This window comes from Megalobrama amblycephala, linkage group LG2 (genome assembly GCF_018812025.1).
Source record: "Megalobrama amblycephala isolate DHTTF-2021 linkage group LG2, ASM1881202v1, whole genome shotgun sequence".
NCBI classification, from domain to species: domain Eukaryota; kingdom Metazoa; phylum Chordata; class Actinopteri; order Cypriniformes; family Xenocyprididae; genus Megalobrama; species Megalobrama amblycephala.
The window spans coordinates 7078843-7103758 of record NC_063045.1 but is presented as its reverse complement, the minus strand read 5'-3'; the positions used below and the strand labels follow the sequence as shown (position 1 = coordinate 7103758).

The following is a 24916-nucleotide window of genomic DNA, read 5'->3' as shown; positions in this document are numbered from 1 at the left end:
TGCAGTTGGTTTCTTTGAACAGTTTTTATTAAATGGAAAAACATGACACGACACAACTTGTTTCAATTCATCAATTCAACTTAAAAATTATCAAAATTGTTCAATTACAATTGAGATAATACCTGTCACTCCTCGTGGTCAGATCAAAATCAAGATAAAGAGTGAATAAATGGTCCAAGAAAAATGTTAAAACAAATAAAATAATTTTTCCCATGTTAAATTAATCAGTATAAATCCCCTAGTTTACCACTTTTTAAAAAATATGTTTCATACAGGGGAAAAAAAAATAAGCAGTAGTAAGAAATTACAGTGCAATTTTAATTAAATAACATTTCTATAACAAAATAACCCAGGCAAAAACACCTCAAATCCAAAGTTGCTTTGCCGTTACACTCACCAGGGTTTTATTTTTGGCACTTTTCAAGACGATTAACGTATTTTAAGTATATTCTCAAAGTGATCAAATTATTTCCACTCTCCACACGTGCATTCTGACTGAATAGAGCAGTGTTGAATGGAAATTAATAACAAACGATCCAGAACTTACAGAAAACATCTTTCATAAAAGATCAATGGAGTGTATGGTGGCGTTTAACGGTTGTTGCGAGCTGGTAACCCAAGTTTTCGGGGAAATTTTTTGCGCATGCGCATCTGACGCTGTCAAAATTCAGTTATCCTAAGAGAATGAGTATCGAATGCTGCTCTTTTTGCTGAATTTCTCCAAGCAGCCGCGTGTAAATGTCGCAAGAAAATTTGCAAGCCAAAACTGCATGCAACTACGTTTTTTCCAGTGATTTGACAATGCCGGGTAAGAAAAGTTGAGAAACTGACGCTCTTTCAAGAGTACCATCATAGACGTCTGCTGTGTAAATAATGTGTACACAGGAACATCTCAGATCAGAAAACAACAGCAGCATTAAATTAACTTCAAAGAATATTTCACCAAAGTGTGCCATGGTTTTGGCCAACACTCTCTTTAACAATGCTAAAAACAAAATCATAAACGGCTAGCTCAAGCTAGCATTACTAAAGGAAGACATGACCACAGTGACGTGCAGACCTCAGCATTCGTGCACTAAGATTAAGCATTGTACACAACAGAACGTTTGATACAGTAGGCAAATTAACTATTCAAGTATTGCAACATTTTTGGAGTGATCAATACATCACGACAGATAACATCAGTTCTATTTCGTCTTTTGTCGTACGGATTTTTTTGTAAAGCATATTCTCAAATCGCATGCGTTCTTGAATACGACATTTGCATTTAAATACTTTGATAAATTTGTGTAAATAGTAAATGTTTCTCCATTGTAACGGACTAAATAAGCATCCACAACTAACCATTTCCATCGAGTTATCAAGTTCTCCATCCGTATTTATATAACACGATATATCAGTGGAGTGTATGATTTTTTTTTTTTTTTTTTTTTTTTTTTTGCCAATCTGAAACTAGCTTTGATGATGCAATGGATGCTCAAAGAAGAAAAAAAAGAGGAAGGAATGCAAGCAGTATTTTTGTAATCCAAACATTAAAAGCGATTCCCTTTCAGACATCTACATTCAAACACAGTAATACTGTACAAACATGATTTTGATGCAGATCAGGCTGATTTTTTTTTTTTTTTTAGTTGGTTGTAACCTGTGTAGTTAGTGAATGTTTAAAAAAAAAAAAAAAGGCAACTGATGTACTAGTACAGTGGTTCTCAACTGCTTTTGCTTCAGGATATTACGTTATTATGTATCATATAAAGGTTAAAAAAGTGCTTAAACTTGAAATGTTTTAATATTACCATGAAAGTATTTTTGCCTCCTTTTTTAGTACAAATATTGAAACATTTTAAATTCAAGATATATCTTCAGAAGCAAAATTACATCGTTTTTTTTTAAATGTATAAAAATTAAGTTTTTACTTAAAAGAAAAATGTCTGCCAACAGGGTCAGAAAAATAAACTAAGCTAAAATAATGTTTATTTTTCTGACTGCTTTGGCAGATATTTTTCTTGTCTTACATTTTTCAGTAAACAGTACTTAATATCCGGTGTAATTTTGCTTCTCAAGTAAATGTATCTTTATTTAAGACTGTTTAGATATTTGTACCGAGTAAGAAAATCATTTTTGCGGTGCAACAATATTCAGAATTACCAACGTGACTTAAACTGGTCAGCACAAACTCTTTATCCTTGTTGCAAATGAACTGTAATCTGTATGTTTTGTTAACCTTGCAAGTTTGTTTATCATTTTTAAGAGGTTGGCATATGTCTAATTTGACTTGCTGCTAATTATGAACATGAATTTGTGACAAAATACGGTTGAGTGTGATTGGATGTACAGCATGCCCTTTGATGCCAAACAACAAAAGAAATGGTAAGAATTTCCATTAATTTTACTCTAACTATGCATGATTTCATGGTTAATTGTATTTGCATTAACATTATCTGCATTTAACGTTGCCTTCCCTTGCTTTTCAGAACAGATCTTCGACCGACCATTTGAGAACCACTCCACTAGTAAGACCTACAACAAGATACGCACTGACCCTTTTTAGTGACTTCACTACTGGAATTAAAATACACCAGAAAACCAAAAACGGTCTAAATCTAATCAAACAAACTGTGGTCCCAGATGACGACCACAGAACCTGATTATAATGTGTTCCGCTCTTCTCCTAAATGCATGGTATGTCCAGAGATATCCTAGTCACTCCCGCAGTTAATTCCTGATTTATCAATTAATAGATTCATTCACTCATTTAACTTAAAAAAATATTTTTAAAGCAATATATGAAACGAATAACAACATTCACAGTGCTATGATTATATTATAATAACAGTGATTAAAAAAACAATAGGGATAAAACAAAGACAATGGTCAATTTGTTTCTTATTCTCTGTATGACTGTCCAAGCACCTTGGCCATCTGAGGTTAGGAAACAAACTAGGTCACATAAGTACCTTGCAGTCATCGTTAAGTGCCTGCAGGTGGCAGCACCTAGATATTATTGATGTTTCTTCTTGGTGGTCCCGTTCTGCACATGTTTCCTAAGAGGAAGGAAGATGCATAAAAAGCACAGAGTTAGACTAGAAAGAGGTGATCACAGGATGCATGTGGCATGGTCTGATATCACTTCACTTCAAGGTCAGAGCGATAAGGACAGGACTAATGCCATGACGCTAGTCACATCTACATGAGACAGCACTTTCCTCCAATCGCACCTTTTCACAGATCAGGTCGAAGCAGACCGGCACGCTCTGTGATCTCAGATTGCGTTACCCTAAACCTAAAGCTATTGATGTCATCAGGTGTGTGGCACAAAGCTCTCTTACCTTGTGGTTAGAATATCAAGAGCTATAACAAATACTGCCCAACTGTGAAACTTTTAAAGAAATGGAGCTCAGATTAAACAGAAATCAAGTGTAGAATATAGCCTTGTTTTATATACTCTTCTGGTCTAGTTAGCTTTATATTTTTTGGTAAAGCAAAACTACATTTTCCCAGAAAATAAACATTATGCTGCCTTTAAGTTATGTTGGAATGAGCATATTTATGGGTTAAGTGCACATGTACACCACCACAATAATTATAATTACCAGTAGGAATAAGCCCAAAAACAATAAAATTGCACCTTCCCAACTCGCAAGTAGATACTTCTCGAGGGGACTTTGAAGGACTGGTGTTTTAAGGCAGTAGACTTTTCAAGTCTCAATTCTGCTTCAACTGCTAGTCAACCACACAACTTCCTCTTTATTACATGCACATGCTGTATGCCTGAACCACAGACTGCTTCATTTCTCCACTTACCCTTCAGTAGACATCTGATCATTAGTGTCTGTTCTCTCCTTTAATTCATCTTCCTCGTACTCCCGGACATCATTTACTTCCTTCATCTGGCCCGTCAGGACCTTCACCACAAACAGCACGATGAACTGCAAAAAGACAAAAATGGCTTTACGTGACTTTACATGCAATAATATAGAAATGCAACTTGAACAGGGTAAATGGTGGTAGGTTCTTGGCTAGCTACCCAAATTATGTAGGTTGAAATTCAAGTAGACAGTTGGGATCTGTCCAAATTGTAAGTGTACTCAAGATGCTTGGGATAAAATATCTGCTAGATAGCTAGCTAACATGAACTGATACTACTGATAATAGGGCAATAAAAGCAGTTGTTTCTGTAGATAATTCTGTCTTAAGCAACTGAAAGTCCACTTACTCCTGGGACAGTCCCCCAGGAGCATTGGTCTCTATCCCTATTCCTGGAGGAACTTCAACAGTACACATTTTGGATGCCTGCCTTATTTGACACCCATTCAAGGTCTCAGAATCTTGACTGTCGAAGGAGGTGTGTTTGATTTGGAGACATCCAAAATGTGCATGGTTGGGAAATATTATTCTAGAGCAGTGGTTCCCAAACCTGTCCTGGAGGACCCCCAGCCCTGCGCATTTTGTATGTTTCCCTCATATATCACACCTGATTTAACTCATGTGCTCATTAGTAGAGACAGCAAGACCTGAAATGGGTGTGTCAGAAATAGGGAGACATAGAAAATGTGCAGTGTTGGGGGTCCTCCAGGACAGGGTTGGAAAACACTACTCTAGAGCAACCTAGGGCCTCTCTAATTGACATGCTCAAGTCTTGTAATGAGTCCACCGTGAGCTGTCATCATGGTGATGATAGCCCACGGTGGACTCATTACAAGACTCAAGCCAAGAACCTTTGGGTCAGTAGCACTGAGCTCTTTACTATACTGCCACTGTGTTGTGAAACTATCCGTTCTTACCAGGAACCAGTAGATATTCATGAGGAGCAGGGCAAACAGGAGTGTGTTGAAGAAGAAGTAGAAAGGAATGTTGGGAACTGACTGGATGCTGGTGACGCAGGAAGCCCACAGCACTTTAAGGGGGAACCAGTACAAACGGAACCAAAACCTGCACAAACAACAAGGATGTATGTCTACTTGTGTAGATCACTTTAAAGGAACACTCCACTTTTTTTGAAAATAGGCTCATTTTCCAACTCCCCTAGAGTTAAACAGTTGAGTTTGACCATTTTCGAATCCATTCAGCCGATCTCCGGGTCTGGCGGTACCACTTTTAGCATAGCTTAGCATAGTTCATTGAATCTGATCAGACCGTTAGCATCTCGCTCAAAAAATGACCAAAGAGTTTTGATATTTTTCCTATATTAAACTTGACTCTTCTGTAGTTAAATCATGTGCTAAGGCAGACGGAAAATAAAAAGTTGCTATTTTCTAGGCCGATATGGCTAGGAACTATACTCTCATTCCAGCGTAATAATTGAGGAACTTTGCTGCCGTACCATGGGTGCAGCAGGCGCAATGATATTACACAGTGCCTGTAACCCCGTTTGCACAGGGAGCGTGCCTTGCAACCATGGAGACATTTGTGAGAGACGCTGTGTAATAGCATTGCGCCTGCTTCATGGTACGGCAGCAAAGTTCCTTGATTATTACGCCAGAATGAGAGTATAGTTCCTAGCCATATCAGGCTAGAAAATAGCAACTTTTCATTTTCCATCAGCCTTAGCACACGATGTAACTACAGAAGAGTCAAGTTTTAAATAGGAAAAATATCAAAACTCTTTGGTCATTTTTTGAGCGAGATGCTATCGGTCTAATCAGATTCAATGAACTATGCTAAAAGTGGTACCGCCAGACCCAGAGATAGGCTGAATGGATTCGAAAATGGTCAAACTCAACTGTTTAACTCTAGGGGAGTTGGAAAATGAGCCTATTTTCAAAAAAAGTGGAGTGTTCCTTTAAGTATAAAGGCCTTTGCACACCGAAAATTTTGTATGTGTTTTTTCATCTTCGTGATCCTAAAACTTCATTGCACACTGAGTCCGATGCATATTAATGAATCCGTTGCGAAAATATTTGCAAAACAATACAAAATGGAGTCTTTAGGCAGTGAGAATGATTTAGTTGTCCTCTCTTCTTAAAAAGAGGAAATATTGGCTCCATCCAATCCTGAGATTACGTAGAGAGAGCTGAATGATTATCCCGAGCATTTCAAAGTTTACTTCAGGATGTCAGTGGCTCAGTTTGATGCTGGTGATACGGGCACAATCTGTATTTATACTCTGTCTCTTTGTATTCCGCACTTTGTTTGTCATACAGTGCTACTGCTTTGTGCTGTAGACGACGTGGATCAACTTGTCAGATGGCATTCTGGATTTTGGCGTTTGCTTGTACGGTGGATCTGAATTGTCAAAACGTCTCTCAAAATGCATGCAACGGATGCGAAAAATGCAGAAAATCGAACCTGATCCAAATTTTTTTATGATGGACGAAAGTTTCGGAGGCAGTGTGTAAACGTGATTGGCACAACGTGAGGTCGTAATTATTTCTTAACGTGCAGAAATTTCGGATACAAATTTCGGACTCGGTGTGCAAAGACCTTAAGTTTGCATCAATAGCAAAGCTTCTGGTTTCTTGATCAACAGGCAAGCCTCACCATGTGATGCTAAAGCTAACGGCCCCCATGTTGGACAGGACATCGTTGATGAAGTACTCTTTTCCTCCCCGGATCTTGAAATAAACATTGACCTTGGTGAATTCCAACTGAACGTCATTGATGTCGTGAAGAAAGAGGACGAGAATGCCAATGTTGTGGTATCTGCAGACAATGTGTTCAAAAACATGAACAGTGATGAGTGGTTAATGAACTGAGGCTTTTAGTGGCTTCGTTTATTCTTTAAGATGCAAGTTTTTATTGTCGTAACTATGGAAACTAAAACAGGATGTAGGATAAGTGTTTTAACAAAGCCTGTAAATTGGCCTGACCTAAAGGCATAGGAGAATGTGATCAGGGCCAGAGTGATGAAGTGATGCACCACCATGACAAGGGAGTCCTTCCGCCATGCATCCATGTAGACCGTGGCATATATGGAATGGCCGTAGAAGCTGCCCTGGATAAGGTAAGCTATTGCAATATCGGTGGGTACCGACATCCCACTCTTCCAATCTAAACCGAAAAGACAGAACAAACCATTGACACTCCACAACCATAAAAAGAACAACACTAGATGGTAGTGACCTTGACTTGCTGAAAAAAGTGGAACACTGGCCTCATAAAACAGAGGGTTTATGCTGATGCTGATATAGTAGAGATTAAAGCTGTTCATGTGTTACTCTCAAGGGGGTTCAGACGGCGTGACAGTTGACAGTTTCCGTCAACAGCAATCTGGCATTGTGACAATTTTTATTGGGAATAATAAAGTATTATTGTATCGTTAATGCAAATGAGTAGTGACATGATCCAGCAACTACCAATTGGAGCATAACTGGTGATCAGAATAACTCGGTTATTATACTGATAAGGAGTATTAGAAGATAATAGCAACTTGTGACCTTTAATATTTATTCATTATATTAATCACTCATATTAATGTTTATTTAGTCATTAAACACTGACAACAGCAATCACCAACAATCATTTACTCAACAAAATTGGCCTTTCCCAAAAACTGAACTCTTTCAAAACTTTAAGAAGTAGCATGTAATGTTTACTAAGCAACTCAAAAAAGCTTGTAAAAAGCCAAGGGTTGAGTCATTCAGGCCTTTATCAGGGTATTCAGGGTTTAATCAAATTGTTACATGCAAAAACAGGACATGTGTCAGCTTTGAGGCTTACCATAAAACACAGACGGAGGATTCTGAAAGAAGGAATAACTAGTGAAAAACAAAAGGTAGGTGCTGTATGACCATGACATTGTGTAGAAGACCAGCTTCCACGCGCTCTCCGGCATCTTTGAGACATCTTTTGATGGGATACAACACCACTGTCCAAAAGGCTGTGGAAGACAAGAGGAAAGAATGAAACTGCAATGCTAGCATTTGCATAGCAGTTGTTCATTTGTCAACAAAGAAGACTTCAAGCAACTGAATTGCAGAGGATCAATGATGCTACACAACGGTACCAGGTAAAATTATCAACGGAAAATCTCATTTACAATTTTGTACACAACTGTAACAGTACATTTTGACTCATTTGTGCATTTAATTTGCTTAAAAGTGCATGTTCATAGTTTACTGTGTATATCTTCCCAGGTGCTGCCTTTGTGATTTCAAATAAAAGGATGAGTCATGAAAAGGCCATTCTGATTAGCTCATGACATCAGATGACTCAAACCACTCATTAACGGTAATAGCCTGAAGCTAAAGTAGTACTTCATCTTTGTTAAAATTAAGTACTTTGTCCATATGTTTATGTGTGTGTGCTCACATGCGTTCACCTTATCTCTCCCATGACAGACTATCCTGTGTGCGAGTGATGTGTGAACACAAAAGCTGAATATCACGGTAACTGAAGATGTTAAAGGCTTGTCTTAATCATTTATCTATTCATGAGCATCACTTTCACTTGCAGTTACCTAATCTGCACCCTCCCTTCTGCTCAATACGATAAAAAAATAGGCCACTGAAACTAGGTATATACATTGGCATCATTTGACCTCACACTTGTGCTCATAGTCACATGATTGTCTCTGATTGGCCATGAAGCAATAATGGCGCGCATTGCAGGATATCCACCACGTGGATTCTGCTCTCCGCCTCCACCCGCTGGGGTTATTTATAGAGGCCAGCTGTCACCAAAATGCCCTACCCCCGTTCCTCTATCACCACCTCTAGCTGAGGCCCCGAGGTTCAGGCTGACTGCTGCTGATGCTGGTGTCTGCAGCACGGCAGATGACTGCAGCACATGGTTGTGATAGAGAGCACACGTCCTTTTTCAGCTGAGCAGCCTGACATTGCTTTGTGCTCTAATGGACACAAAGAGAAGTTTGGGCGAGTCTCAGACGAAAACCACAAATGAGATATCTTTAACATCCCAGTTGCTTCCTCTAGAAGTTCAGTGGAGATTGATTCTGAAGTCTTCTGCTTCTCAGATTGACTCTCGCAATGTGCTCCGATTTACCAAGATACAGTATGATCTTCAATTCCTTCAATATGATTGGGTATAACCATTTTTATTATGAATTTTAGCTATGCCATCATCTTAAAGGATTTGTTCACTTTCAAATTAAAATTACCTGATAATTTACTCACCCCCATGTCATCCAAGATGTTCATGTCTTTCTTTCTCCAGTCGAAAAGAAATTAAGTTTTTTGATGAAAACATTCCAGGATTTTTCTCCTTATAGTGGACTTCACTGGACCCCAAACGGACGAAGGTCAGAATTACAGTTTCAGTGCAGCTTCAAAGAGCTTTAAACGATACCAGACGAGGAATAAGAGTCTTATCTAGAGAAACAATCGCTCATTTTCTAAAAAAATTAAAAATTATATACGTTTTAACCATAAATGCTCATCTTGAACTAGCTCTCTTCTTCTCTATTAGAATTGAAATAGAGAAGAAGTGCATTACTGCCCTCCACAGGTCAAAGTTTGAACTAATTGTTATATACTTGCACTAGCATATTGTATATGACTATTTATTTCAAACTTTGACCTGTGGAGGGCAGTAATACACTTAGCAGTGTCTACACTGCCGGAATTCTAATAGAGAAGAAGAAGAGAGCTAGTGCAAGATGAGCATTTATGGTTAAAATGTATACAATTTTTATTTATTTTTTTTAGAAAATGAGTGATGCTTTCTCTAGATAAGACCCTTAATTCTCGTCTGGGATCATGTCAAACACTTTGAAGCTGCAATGAAACTGTCATTTTGACCTTCAACTGTCTGGAGGCCATTGAAGTCCACTATATGGAGAAAAATCCTGGAATGTTTTCATCAAAAACCTTAATTTCTTTTCGATTGAAGAGAAAAGGACATGAACATCTTTTTGAAAGTGAACTAATCCTTTGAGTTTCATTGATCTTTCTCTGTCAACTGTTTAATTGGTGTCTCTTGTCATTTCTCCTTAGAAATTGCTGAAGAAATTTCTGATACCTAATTAAACACAACTGAGCTCTCCGATAAGTCCACTGAGCTTTGGAAGAGCAACTTCTGAGCAATAGAAGTTTCCTCTGGGAACGCTTGTTATGGAGGACACGTTGCAACCCATATTAGGCCACCAACTACTTTTGCCCGCTCTCACAGCACATGAATGGCAAGCAGAAGCGAGGGCTGAACTGAACCCAGCCTGAACCTGATGACTGAATGTGACTGAGACATATTTTGTTCTGGGGTCTTGTACAAGAGCCAACCTATTGAATAAACGTGCAGTTTCCATAGCAACTATTTGAGGATGGCAGGTTGTTTTGTAAAATAAATCAAAGACAAATGACAACACAAACAATGTAAAAGAACAAGCCCATCTCCCACGTACGTATGTAAGCAGCAACTGATCACACAATGTCATTTCCTTACTGTTTTTTGCTCTTTTTGGATCTGCATTTTATTCAAAAGAGCAACTTAAAGGAGTAGTCCACCCAAAAATGAAAAAGAAAATCACTCTTTTTCACTATTTACTCACCCTTGTGTCATTCTAAACCCATTTGCTATATTTGTTTTCCTTCATACAGGTTGTAGTGGCATGGATCACTTGTGGTCACTATCACTTGCCATTTTAAGAAGTTAAAGAGTTAATATTCTTCAATTAAATGTCCTTCTATGAAAGATTCTTTTGAGTTTGGAACAACATAAGGGTGAATAAATAATGACAATGTAACTATTGCTTGATCATACAATGATCAGGACATTCAAACAGAATGTCAATATAGTTTCAGTCAATAAAACCCCTTTTCCAAATTTTTTTTGAGAGTCAAGAGTCAGAAAAGAGATAAAAGTATCTCCACGTGGCCAGATGGAGCCACAGAGCCTCATGTTGTCCCCATTTGCCCCTCAAACTCCCTCCTCCTCCCTCCCTCTTGGGCAGAGTTGTATTTCCTTGGGCTTTGATTGTTCTTGGAATAACTAGTTTGTTTTCTGCTGTCATTTCAGATGAAGTTGATGCATCTAATCAAGAGATCAGAGTACTTGAAACAGGGCGGCACAAAGAGGAAGGAAGGATGCAGACAACGTTGCCTACCAATAATGGCATGCAATTTCCACTCCGAGCACCAAACATTTGAGAAACACAATACTTGATCTCTGGGCGGGCATAAACTAATGAGCGCTTTAATTGTCTTTCAGGGTCAGTATAAGGGGCTGCACGTTTCTAAGGCTTACCATATGTTATCAGTTGGTCACCATAGTTAGATCTTCTGTCTGCATTGCCTGATCACTATTCCTGCTTGGTCAAAGTAGTAGTACTTTTGTAGTAAATATTGTGTTTGTTGAAGTTCCACCATATTATTCCCATTAGCATTACATTTATCTATTGAACATCAGCATTTATATTGCTGTTGGGGCCATTTTTAAATATTTGTAAAATAATATTTACAGCACAAAAGTAAAATTAGGTTCACCTGCTCTTTATGGACCTGCAGGGTGAATGTGATTTCACCAAGTATGACATGTTCCTGGATCAACATTCCAAATCCAATCAACCAATCAGATTTGAGGAACAAGTTTAACGTTTATGTCAAGTTTATGCTTGCAACCAGGGTTAGGTGCTTCTACATCAATGTTATTCACCTATCTTTCCCCTCTGATTTTAGGGATAAGTTTTGGGTAGGATTAGGTTTAGGGGTAGGAATAGGGTTAAGACTAAATTTTCAGACAAGAATGTTGTCCCGGTATCAACAAAATATGTTGATCCAGGAACATGTCTTACTTGGCAAAATCACAGTGACCATTTTTGCAGCATGTGTTACAAATGTAAACTGGTCAAACACATGTCTGTAACTTTACTATCTTAAGAGCTGATGACCTCCATCTGTATGAACTGCTGTTAAGACAAGGAGCTCAAAGATTAATGTCTGCAGAATACATAGCGTGACACGGTATTCCTTTGGCAGCTGATCAGACAGCCAGAGTTTATCATAGTGGTGATGTTGTTTGCCAGAACATGATGTTGTTGGGTATTTTGATTTTAGTGAAATGATTACTGGAAAAAAAAAATCCTCTGGTCCAGTGGATCGTGGTCATCTGTCTTGTCATTGGTCAAAACAGCATATGTTCAGCCACCTAGCATGCAGTCAACACCTTGATTTTTTTTTACACACACACACACACACACACACGTTTTCAGTACTGGCCAGATGGTCTTGTGCTAGCCATCCATCGAATCTGAGAACGTGAAAGTGCAAGGGAACTTTAAAAATGAATGGGCCTCATTAACTCTAAGAGCTGATGCCATAAATTGTTTATTAGATAACATGGAGATTCGTTTAAAAAGCAAGTAGCGAGATCATGTTACATACTGCACACATGTGTTTGTGAGTGCAGGACATAGTCCACAAAACTCTTTAAAATCTGCAGACTGTGTCAGAAATTATCTCCTAAGTCAGGATACAATCTTGTGGCCAAAGTGCGGTATACTAAAACTGCAGTACTGAGCTCACGCTGCCAACGTTTCAAAAGGGCTCCACATGACTTGTCTCCATGTCCTCTGAAGTCATATAGTGTGAAAAACCGACTCATATTAAAGTTGTTTATCACTAAAACATAGCATATGTCTGTGCAATCCTTGGTGCCTTAATGAATCAGAATGAATCATTCTTTTGAGTCAGATCTTTACAATGAATACATTCATCAAAGTTATCATGTTCTTGAGTTCAACTCACTGACTCAATCATTCCAAGGGTTAAAAGCTCACTGGATTATCAGTGAATATCAGTGGAATCTATTCTATGACTTCAATAAAATGCAGAGGTCTAATTTGGGTGAATTATTCCTTTAAAAAGAACCAGAATCCCATCTGGTGCCCATTGATTCATGTTTTGCATGTGCAATGTTGACTTTAATCTTGCAATATGTAAAAGGAGAGACCCTCTTTCATGTAGAGGGATATTATTAGCCAAGAAGCACAAGACAGTCAGGCCTGACACATTGATAAGTCACTAACTGCTGCGTATCTCTTCATTTTCTAAGTCGTGCCTGTTTTTAATCACAAACTGCAGTGCTGCAACTCTTTGCCAAGACCTCACACTCTCTTACTCAAGGGTTACAAGCCAGACAAGGTCCTGACACGTCACATATTTCCGTATAAACATCACGCCAGCTGCCCCACGCCATCCGTCAGGGTTTCTCCACGTGCTGAGAGAAAAGAATTTACAAAAGGGGGAATAAACCGCAGCTCAGAGCAAACAGGGATGCAGAGGGCCCATGAATCATGGCAGCATTGATCCTAGCAATTGCAGCACATCAGCAAAGCTCAAACAAGAGTCATAAAAACACGTTTCAGGACAGGAAGTGAAAACCAACATTTGCCGCATACATCAACTTAGCCAAAAATAAGCAACAAATGCAAAATGTGGTATATCACAGTCTCAGAAACAAGGTAATTAGGTTCACGTCTGGGAAACTTGATAGCTATTGTGACCCATTTTGCATAGCCATCTTTGTATGTAAAATGCAAAGTAAAAAACTATGTAAAACAGCACTTGTGCACATTGCCACTTCACAGGGCGAGTTTCAAGCAAATTTCACTGGACAGCGAACAAAGCTGAGGTCTTTCTAGTTTAACAGAGGAAAAACTAAACCAAACCTCTTAAAACACATACTTCCACATTCACAGCCAAAATAACTTGTGAACGTTATGCAGCAAGTGTCAAAACGTCTGTTATACTGCTGTTCAGAAACAACAGCAGCTATGTATGGACTTTATTTTCTGAGAAATGAGAGGTGTTTGCTTGCGAACAGCTCATGCTAGTGATGTTGATTTCGTAAACATCACTATCCTCAGAAAGACACTTTCTCACATCTACATTCTCAAATGACCTTTAATATACAAATGGTGATGCAACGTCCAGTTTTGAAACAACTTCAGATATTCAGTGAAGGCCCCAATGTCATGCTTTCAAAATCCACTGAACTTAAACGTTTTTCAGTGACCGATACTTAAATATGAATTGTTTAAAGAAAAAAACACCAATTTTATACAATATAAATAATCAGCCTAGTCAATATCAACTACAACTAGTTGTATTTGCATCATCTGTGGCTTCTGCAGTATACTTACCTCAAAGATGTACACGGCCAGTCCCCTGCGCACCTTCGTCCACATGACCGCGCACATGAAGAACATGAAGATCTCCGTCCAGGTTATGTAGGCATGATCCAGCAGGGTTTTACTGGACAGTTCCAGTCCGCAGTCTTTACAGTCTCTAAAGGCACTGAAAATGACTGAATATGCTCTGGTGATGAGCTCTATATAGCCAGGCATGATCTCCATCTCCATGCCATCAGTGGAGGAACCATCATCCATGTGATTGGTGTCCATTATGCTAGAAATACTATAATAATTGCTATAATGCCAGGCCACTTAGGGGCTAGAAAGCAATGGAGATGCACAATGCAAAAGTGGCGCCAGCTATAGCTGCTGTAAACCTTAAGCTGATTATGGCCTCTGAAGTGCCCTGTGTCTTTTCTTGTCTTCTAAATTAGGACTTATAAACTTCTAATACCAATCAACAAATGATGCCAAACAAACCGATTCCAACTTTAACCCCTAATGTCTAGAAAAATAAGAATTTTTATATCCTATACTGCATACATGCCAATGTCAGCCATTGGGGTGTCAATGGACTAGTTTGCCACCATCATATGCTTAAGTATAAGCTGAAATCTTCTCTGTGTATAATATATTGATATTAACACTTCCCTTTCTTTATGGTTGCAAAATCTATTGCACAGTATATTAATCAGCATGCCTGCATTGCCTACTACAGTACTACATTTATTATAAATTTAAGCAGATGGCTTACAATTTAAGCATTCTCTGGGCAAATTAGTTAAAGGCTTAATAAAAACAATAACCATTTTCTATTTGCCTCTTTATATCCCGCGCGACTGATGTGTGTCCATATGCAAAATTCTTCATGTGCCAAAATAGCGCGTCCTCTCCTTTATGTTATTCAGTAACATCTCCTCTTGGCTTCTTCATCTAATGTCGAGAGGTTTAAAGCAGAAATAATCCTTCAGTATGTCCATATGTGGGTTGAATATAGAAAACAGGTAAAAATAAAAATAAAAATCGCTAAATGAAGACTAGACTAAATGAACCTGCGCACTAAACCGCTCAGCATGTGATACATATGATTCAAAAACGCACAATAGGAAAAACACACAAGGACTAAAAAAAAAAACCTCAAATGTACCTAAAATCTGTCTCCAGTGAGAAGCGACATTCGCGGCGCGCTGTGAAGTTGAGGTTAGTGCACAAAAAAGCAAATGATCATGTCCTTGTGTTCATGTTCAGCCGGTTCTTTTGAACGATTCTATGGAGTCGATTCACAAAGCGGCTATGAATCACTTGACTGTAACCATGGCGAAATGTCTGTTTGTAGAAAACTATACAATTTACGAATGTTGGAAACAAAAATAGAATACGTATCGTCATGACAACAGTTTCGAAATGGTAACATTTGGAACAAACACAGTTAGCACCTCAGAGAATCAAACTGGACAACGCAAGTACATTTACAGTAAGAAACACTAATGTATATGAATGATGGCGATAAAATAGTTTCATTTAACAAAATCTTTATTTCATTGCGATAGTTAAACTTCTAAATTGTTTTAAACAACAAATTGTTCGAACAAACCGAATCGCCAAAATGACTCAAATCAAGCAGCGGCCCGTTATCTTCAGACAGATTACAGAGAGAGAGAGAGAGAGAACAGGAACTTGTTTAAAGTGACAGTACCATAATTATTATGAGTCAGTAGACCAAGTGTTGATTTCTGTTCAAGACGTGCCCAGAAAAGGGAAGAAAATTCAAAGGTTTTCTTTATTTTTAGCAGGCAATGAGACGTTAATATATATATACTTTTACAAAGTGGTGTATGGGGTGAAGTTTATGACATATCAATGTATTTGAACAACAAATGTGCAATACGAATTGAATAGACACAGAATTCTTCACCCAAAAGAGAGGAGAGCACAGGGCTGTAGCCTGAGACCAACATTTACATTAATAAATTAGCGGTGCAGTTGGAACAGTCTACAGTCCCTGGACTCACTCTACAAGACAAAAAAAAAAAACATATGCTAAAAATATCCCTCAAATTCTGGATGCATCTAAAATCAAGTCCCACAGAATCACTACATTTTAACGCATTACAAACCCAAGAACTGAACCCCGAAAAAAGTCCCCTCAGTCAGCTGGTCCTGAGACTTACTAACCTGACTAACTCTGCTAACACTAACCAGTCTCAGACCAGCACTGCTTCTCATCCAAACATCAAAATAAACCAAATTATCAAACAATCTAAAAATACATATCTGGAACATTGGGATCAGGAAACTATGTAAAGTAAATTACAATTAATTCTTATTCTTATTAATTCTATCGAGCTCTAAAGTCAAATTATGAATTAAAAGAATATCTCCAGAGCGTCAGAGACGCATAGTATATGTTTTTATATTATAAATATGTATATAAATTTGTATGCAATTTCTCATACACATAAATTAAATTGATCACATTGAAAAAAAGCAATAAATAAAAAAATATATGAAGAAAATTGCTTTGTCTGTGCTGCAATACAAAGTTGTAGCGCTGGGCGGCGCCATCGGGCTGTGTAACCCATAATGCGTAATAGTAATGAAAGCATTATTAAAAAATGTTGATAATGCATTCATGTGGAAAAAGAAAGAAAATATTATTAAATTTAGAAGAAACATGTTCCTAGGTATTATTATCGTACTAGATCATTTCCATCTGTGGTCGCAGGTGTTAGGGCTGTTTATCACTGAAGAGGATGTTAGATGGTTTAAGACTTTCTAGTGTTTATTTACAGCCACCGGATGTTTTGAATGTGTTCCATTTATGAACGGAAAAACAGGTCAAAGACATCCGGTGAGGAATGACTATTCAATCTGGCTCGCACCTTTCTATTTATTCCTTAACGTAAAGTTAACTTACAAAAACATGTAAATAATAAACTTCTCAGGTATATTAGCGATGAAATTCCAGGTATTCCTTACGTAAACAATCCAGTTAAACGTCTACACGGCCATTTTGTTTACAGAAGAAAAATCACTAGTTACGAGAGTTCCCCTTCATTGTTCAACATTATTTCCTCTGGGAAATTTTCAGCCTTGGAGTTGGATTTTCTCAGGATAATGACGGGAAACCATATGGGAGGCTGGACGCACGGGCCTCTCTTCCCTCTGATTGGCCCGTTGGCGAGCCAACCTCGATCGTGATTGGTCCATTAGAACGTCACTCACAGAGCGCCCAGGACCCTCAAGTTTGAAACTTTTCGAAAAGGTGGAGTCAGGTTACAAACTCTGGTAACCAAACGCGAAAAGAGGGAGAAGAAAACACTTCAATTATTCACACCAGCGGCTCAGACCCAACACATACCTGTCGGACACATTTTACCGGCCTTATAAGACAGTTTTAAGTCTTGTGTTGGTTGTTTATTGGCTGTCAGTGTTATTAGATGGAGATTTGAAGTACGAAAGATAGACTTTAGACGCCCAGTATCCGGTTGAAATAGGCGAGAGGTGAGTGAGTTTCTAACTGCCTTCAGTAACAGACGTTCTGCATGTCGTGCATTCTTGAACACATGAAAATGTATTTGTATATATATAAAAATCTATATTTTTGCATAGAACATATGCTTTTGTTATTGATTGAGGTTATTGTAAATGTAATGGCAATGCATAAAGTTATTCTTCACTGTGCACTTCTGTTTTTTTGAGAATAAAAATAGAAATCATGCTTCAGTTGCGTGCATAGACCATCACACTGCAAAATAACAAGCCAACACGAGAATTATTAATAGTATGTAAACACTAATAGATAATCTGACCGCAACTGACACTGAAATGTAGGCTACGTTTTGCATTTCTATGCATGCAAGGGAAGCTCACTAGTGTAATAAATATTTAATATGAAGGTCAATGGAAACTCTATAAGAGTAACAGGCTGGTAACTTATTGACAGAGACAGGAGGATATGACCTTATTCACTGGACTGCAAAGTTCACTTACATTGAGGCTTTGGTTGTAGCCTAGGAAACATTAACCGTCGGCATACTTTCAGTTGTCTGGGATGTGTCTGAACCTTTATGTTCAGCACTCAATAGTTAGCTTTTATAATGGGCTTTAAGGCGCATGTTAGCTGGCTTTTATTATATTTTATAGACCTAAAGCCTTTACCCCCAAGACTTCGAGACTTTGTTGACATCTTGAATTGAGAGTCAGGTAGTTGTATATATGCAGTTTTAGTTCATGAAGGCACACTGATGCTGACTAGGCATTTTGTATGCTTCTGGAGACAGTGGATTTAGGAAAACCCCTCATCCATCTTAGGCAGTTTAACTTTACTAGTGGTTGACCGATATGGGTTTGTAAAGGGTACAAGCCAATGCTATGACCTCAGAGTAAAAAAAAATAAGAGTAATTTTGAAGTAAAGTTAAAAATAAGAAATACAGTCATATTATGAGTTGCAATTACGAGAAACAAAGTTGTAATGGTGAAAAGTTGCCAGTCCAAGAAATAAAGTCACAATTACCTTTTTTTTTTACTCTGTAGTTAAATTTTATGTTGCCATTAAATTAAAAAAATGTAACGACAGAAAAAGTGATTGCACTCAATATATAATCAAAAATCACAACAAAAAACCCCCCAGACATTTGCTCATCTTTCCGGCATCTCATAACTAATGATCACTAATTCTGTCGGAGAGACTCATAATGAACATTTTAAGCTTTGATAACCTTTGCACAAAAACACACTTAGTCGACCCAAACCCTTATTCCTAAATTGGCTCATGCATTATTAAAGTGTGGAACTATTTTGTGGAACCGCTGAATAATTCATGCCACCGCAGGCTTCTGTAGATCTGTGTGGCCAGAAAAAAAAGTGCATTTTTCGTATCATTTTGACTAAAGCCCATGAACCCTGCACAGCAGACAATCAATAAGACAGAATGCAGCAGACAGGAGCAAATCCACATGAAAGACATGCTGCTATTGCTGTTGCATGCTGTGGTTGTGTTGTCTCAGTCCATACCTGAAAACGGAGCTAGCTTGAGTTTGGACAGTGGCCCTTTTGTTGGCCTTTCCAGCTGCAGGAAGCTTGTTTCTCGTTTCCTTAAAGCATAATTGCTGAGGAGGGTCACTGGGCGTCTAGTATACTCGGAGAAGGCAAATCTATTAGGTGTAGTTCCAGCATCTACCAGCAGGGATAACAGCCAACCCTACAGGTGAAATCACTCACACACTTACGCACCTGAAACAATCAGTTCACACAGACGGGCATGGCTCAGTGATCTCCAATGTTCTCCACCGTCCTCCACAATCTCTCGCTTTCCCACTCCCCAATCATGGAGAACGTAACCTTATACCTCCAGGAAGGTGAGTGTTGGCTTCTGGTTGATGCTAAGCAACTGAAAACCTCAGTCTCTCGTTACAGCGTCTTTATCCAGCGGTGAATCCAACACCATGAGCGTTGCTGGGATATCTGCGGTCCCAAGTTGTTCGTTTCACACTAGTCTCGCTTGTTACACTGAGCTTTTGTGTTTTGCTTTGTTTCCACCCTTGTAAAACTTGCCACTAATGATAATGTTGTAAAGTTGGTTACTGCCCATTGTTGCTTGGCCAACGTTCAGCTATTTTGTTCAGCTGCAGTTAGTATTGCAAAACAGAAGAACGTAGATGTGCTTGTATATTTGTATCAACCAAGAAATGCATCGATTTTCTTCCAAGGCCAGATTTATTTTGAGAGGTTTTAGTGTCATCTGTTTTGTGGGAGTGTTTTGACAGCAGTTATTAGGACCCAAATGCATCTAAATCTGGTTCTTATAATGCTTCAAATATTTACAGCAACGGCTCAGACACAACATATACCTGTTGGCCACATTTTACCAGCCTTATATGGTAGTTTTTTTTTTAAGGCTGAAAGGGTGTTTAGATGGAGGTTTGAAGAATGAAAGTTATGAATCTAGATCTGTTTCTAATAATGCTTTAATTATTTACACCAGCAGCTCAGACCCAATATATACCTGTTGGTCACTTTTTACTGACCTTATAGGACAGTTTTGGGTCTTATCAGTGTGGCTGTAGGTTGTTTATTGGTTGTCAGAGTGTTTAGATGGAGGTTTGAAGAATTAACGTTATTAGTGCCCAAATGCATGTATATTGGTTGTAAACATGCATGATTTTCTAATTGACTGGTGGGAATCTGTCAGATTATCACAATCTTACCTTGTCTCTTTCTCAAACAATTTACCTTTGATCTCGACAGACATTAATACGAGGCTCAGCAGCCGATGTGTAATCCTCTCAAAACAACCAGCATTAGAAGTCCCACTAACCAGGGATATCATCTTGTGAAGGTTTTCCCAGGGAATCGACTCGAGTCACATCAAACATGTCTGTTCAAAGAAATGCAAATGGCATGTGTGCAAAAAGACAATGTTCTAGGGAGGCTGTCGGTCTCCGACCACTCACGGTATCACTTCCTAATGACTTTGTGGTTTAATTAGCAACAATTCATCGCGGTGACTCAGAGTTGAAGACATTCTGTTGTGTGCAGCAGGTCCCCAGGGAACGGTCATTTCAAGAAGGGGAAATTGTCCTGTCAGGCCTGTGCGAGACTTAGGAAGTCCATTGTTTTGTTAAAGCCTCTAAAGTGTAGCGTTCGCCGTGTGAGAACGGAAATGCATGGATGCTGTATTCGGATTGTTTAGTTGCAGACAAAATTTGTGAATGACCACCACCACATTCATATACATTTGCAGGAAATGTGCACAAAGAGACCTTTTTATGTCTCGCCTTTTTGATGAGAAAAGTCGGTAAGATTTCTTTCCTCAATGTCCTGAAGCGAAATCATTCATGCTACATGAAGGTTAATGTTTCATATACAAGCATGGTTTGTGTTCCTCCTATTAGATTGTGTTGTTCGATTTCAAGAGTCAACATTTAGCATGTTTTGACTTCAACGTGGGAGTTGTTCCATATACGCTTCCAGGCGAGACACTCAAGATAAACATCTGTTGTCCCAATTTGGATGCATGACTGTTGTTTGGAAGAATGCTAAACCGCGGCTCCGTTTTAAAATGTTCTTGTTTGGAAATCTCATTTTGAATGCCTCTTTGTTTGTGTCTCATCCGTAGACATCATGGACTCGTTCAGCACAAAGAACCTGGCCCTGCAGGCCCAGAAGAAGCTCATGAGCAAGATGGCGACCAAGGCGGTGGCCAACCTCTTCATAGACGACACTAGCAGTGAGGTACTGGACGAGCTTTACCGGGTGACCAAAGAGTACACGCGCAACCGCAAGGAGGCCCAGAAGATCATCAAGAACCTCATTAAGATGGTGGTGAAGTTGGGCGTCCTCTACCGCAACGGCCAGTTCAACAACGAGGAGCTCGCGCTGGTCGAGCGCTTTCGAAAGAAGGTGCACACGCTCGCGATGACGGCCGTTAGCTTCTACCAGATCGACTTCACCTTCGACCGCCGCGTCATGAGCAACTTACTCAACGACTGCCGCGAACTGCTGCACCAGGCCATCAACCGGCACCTGACGGCCAAATCTCACGGCCGTATCAACCACGTCTTCAATCACTTCTCCGACTGTGACTTCCTCGCGACGCTATACGGACCTTCGGAAGTGTACCGCGGCCACTTGCAGAAGATCTGTGAAGGAGTCAACAAGATGCTGGATGATGGCAATCTTTGATGACTACCTGTTGTCTTTATGGAAATTATTTGAACGTTTTCTTCAAATGGAGCTTAAGCTCAGAAGATCTTGTGCCTTATTTGTGCATTGGACGCTAAACGAATGTAGAACATAACGTCGTTCTCCTTGGCTCCTGTCTTTTTAGACACGACTCACGAGGTGGTTTACAGCGCAAACTCAACGCGACCCAACGCAAATCTCGCTCCTGTTTGTCTGAAGGTAATTTAAGAACTCAGATTCACTATCAGAGGAAATGAAGGACCATTTTCAAACCTTTTGAAGCCGAGAGGAAATATTAATTTCAAGCACTGCAAACACAAAACGCACTGGTGTATGAAACGTTTTATCTCTAATTTTAGGAAATGAGTCTGCAGCATCAAACTCTCGCTTCCAATAAATAGATAGAAACGCTAACTCAAAAGGACTTTTTTTTTTTTTTTTTTTTTTTATCTGATGATCATCTTGAGTTTGATTCTGAACTATTTGTAAAATCACCCCTGTGATTTCCAAACTTGGTCATATGTGGTTTACGTCCGTCTTATGTTTGTTTTTCACTCCATACCGCCCTTGCTGATGGGAGGTCTTTACCATGATGCAGTTTCTTGCCGAGGAACGAAGAAATGTGCTAGAATGTCACTGTACTACCTTTCAGCATGTTTATTTGCTGTTTTAATGAAGGTTTTATATGTATAAATTCATGCCTGAGCCGTTATTTTTCCCTTATACTTCATTTGATTGTTTTTAAATTATATGAACACAGAATTCAATGTCCCATTTCTGCTGTCATTGTGTTTTAGCTCCAGCAGTTTTGACAGAGATCAAAGGAATACTTTGGGTATTATACTGGGTAAAGTTAAGCTCTTTCGACATCCCTTGTGGAACGTTGGTTACCACAACAAAACTGTAAAAGCTACCGAAAGAAATGCAGTGCGCTTAATAGAAGTCTATGAGGCAACTGTGTACTTGTCTCATAGACCGCCATTGTAAGTGCAAATCTGCCCACATTTTTATGTTTGTGCGTGTTCTTGATTATAACCTAGAATGTTCCAGTCTTTTTACAAAATGGCCTAAAGTTTGAGTTATTTGGATAATTTTGGGACTTAAAGGGTCTTATTGAACAGTTTAATGCGCATTCTTAGCCTCCGTTTCTTTATCTATGCACTTATTTTTATTTCCTTTTGTAAATCAATAACAGAGGGTTGTCTGAATTTGTCGTCTTGTGACTAGATTGAGTAAAGCTAAAGCTTACAAATAAAGTATCAAATATTCCAAGGGAAAAAAGTGAAACTTGCGAGAAACTCCTCAGACTTTGGCAGCAGTCAAAGCCATACCTCCTGATTATCCTCAAACCTCTCAGGGTTCAGTCTTGAGTGCGTCTTAGTTGTGGCGTTTTGGCCAATTTAAACCGATTAAGGACCGAATACCTTGATTTGTTTTGCAGATGTCACCTGAGCATTACAAGACTGTCATTCACATTTACCACATGTTTTTAGAGTACAATTTTCGTTAGTCACAAACAAGTAATGTTCATGTACGTTGTTTTCTTTGTTTTCTAGAAACTATGTATATAAATACAGTATTTGTGTTTTTGTGTACATATATATATATATATATATATATATATAAATGACATTTTTAAGAGGCGTGTGTTGTTTCTTTAATGAGGAGAACTGCAGAACAGTCTAGCAAAAGTGTGCAAGTTTTGCCCTGGATTACAGAATGATAATCTTTCTGGCATGCAAGATTGAGATTTTTCTTCCAGAAAACCAAATCTGAACTTTTTGTTCCTCTTACATGGACTGAGCAACAAGATTGCAGAATGCGTATTTAGCAAGCATTAACATAATCCAACCCAGTGTGACATATTACGGGTGAAATAATATTGTACAAGGGGGGAAAAAATGTAGATTTTTGTATTATTATTGATTGGATTGTGGAAACTAGGCGTTCCATTCCAGAATGGATCAGCTCTGTATGACAGGTGGTTGGATGAGTGTTTTAGTGATGTAGGCCAAAAAGGACAGTCATTTCAGAAGCATTTAGATTAAAGATTATAAAGACTAATATTTTTTTCTTTCTTTTTGGGATAATATGCACTGATGAATCTTTTACAGTAAGACCAGGAACATGTAGAAAGTTTTTATTTTTATTTTATTTTCATATAATGTAATACACAATACACACACACACACACTGCCCTCCAAAAGTTTGGAAACGCCCTAGAAAAGTGGGCTTTTGGAAAATATTGGCATGAATCCTTTTTAATTTGTGATAATTTGCACTGATAAGGGACAACACAAACTATGAAAACATATTTTAATACATAAACACAGAAATAGAACACATTGAAAGAAGTTTTTTCAATGTATTTTTCTATTCATCAAAATATCCAGCATTAGCAGCTATCTGACCTAAACTGGGTTCTGATTGGTTCATTGTATTCTAAACTTAATTGGCAATCAATTGTTGAAGGTATTAAGGTGTGTAAACCTGGGCCAAGATTAAACCAGTAACCAGCATCACAGCTGGCAAAGCGGCATGTCTGACTTTGACATGTATATATTGCCATCATTATGTAATCAAAATGAAAATTATTATTGCTGTTCTTCAATGATAATGTCAAGTTACTTTAATGTATTTGCACCAAAAAATTGTTGCTGATATCGTCAAAAACCACACTTTGCCAGGGGTGTTTCCAAACTTTTGGAGGGCAGTATATATATATATATATATATATATGTGTGTGTGTGCTGCTTGAAAGTTTGTGAACCCCTTGCAGAATCAGTGAAAATGTTCATTTTAACAAAATGAATCATACAAAAATGTTGATTTTTATTTATTACTTTCTTAAGATATTTTACATAAAAGATGCTTACATATAGTCCACAAGACAAAAAATAGCTGAATTTATAAAATGACCCTGTTCAAAAGTTTGTGAACCCTTGATTCTTAATACTGTGTGTGGTTACCTGGATGATCCACGACTGTTTTTTGTTTTGTGATGGTTGTTCATGCATCTTTTCCTTGTTTGTCTTGAACAGTTAAACTTCCCAATGTTCTTCAGAAAAATCCTCCAGTTTTCAAGGATTTTTGGCCTATTTGAACCCTTTCCAGCAGTGAATGTATGATTTTGAGATCCATCTTTTCACACTGAGAGCAACAGAAAGACTCAAACACAACTATTAAAAAAGGTTCAAACATTCACT

At 38.4% G+C, this 24916-nt stretch overlaps 2 protein-coding genes across 6 annotated transcripts; one reads left to right on the top strand and one right to left on the bottom strand.

Annotated features, from left to right (window-relative positions):
* Positions 1–9: 9 nt before the first annotated feature.
* cers1 (ceramide synthase 1) lies at positions 10–19179 on the bottom strand. 2 transcript variants are annotated; one of them, XM_048182343.1, is made up of 7 exons: positions 19041–19179; positions 7657–7816; positions 6807–6987; positions 6478–6639; positions 4782–4929; positions 3802–3926; positions 10–3041 (listed from the first exon to the last, which is right to left on the bottom strand). In XM_048182343.1, exons 2-7 carry the CDS (start codon positions 7769–7771, stop codon positions 2999–3001), a joined length of 774 nt encoding a protein of 257 aa, XP_048038300.1. In that variant the 5' UTR covers positions 7772–7816; positions 19041–19179; the 3' UTR covers positions 10–2998. The 2 variants fall into 2 exon arrangements, with proteins under 2 accessions (XP_048038300.1, XP_048038299.1); XM_048182342.1 differs by lacking the exon at positions 19041–19179 and adding an exon at positions 14033–15285.
* On the top strand, positions 17262–23320 carry tnfaip8l1 (tumor necrosis factor, alpha-induced protein 8-like 1). Of its 4 annotated transcripts, none has more exons than XM_048182363.1 (2): positions 17262–17527; positions 21145–23320. In XM_048182363.1, the coding sequence occupies exon 2, from the start codon at positions 21150–21152 to the stop codon at positions 21708–21710; it is 561 nt and encodes a 186-aa protein (XP_048038320.1). In that variant the 5' UTR covers positions 17262–17527; positions 21145–21149; the 3' UTR covers positions 21711–23320. The 4 variants fall into 4 exon arrangements, with proteins under 4 accessions (XP_048038320.1, XP_048038321.1, XP_048038318.1 ...); XM_048182364.1 differs by lacking the exon at positions 17262–17527 and adding an exon at positions 19134–19233; XM_048182361.1 differs by lacking the exon at positions 17262–17527 and adding an exon at positions 19240–19384.
* The last annotated feature ends 1596 nt before the right edge of the window (positions 23321–24916 follow it).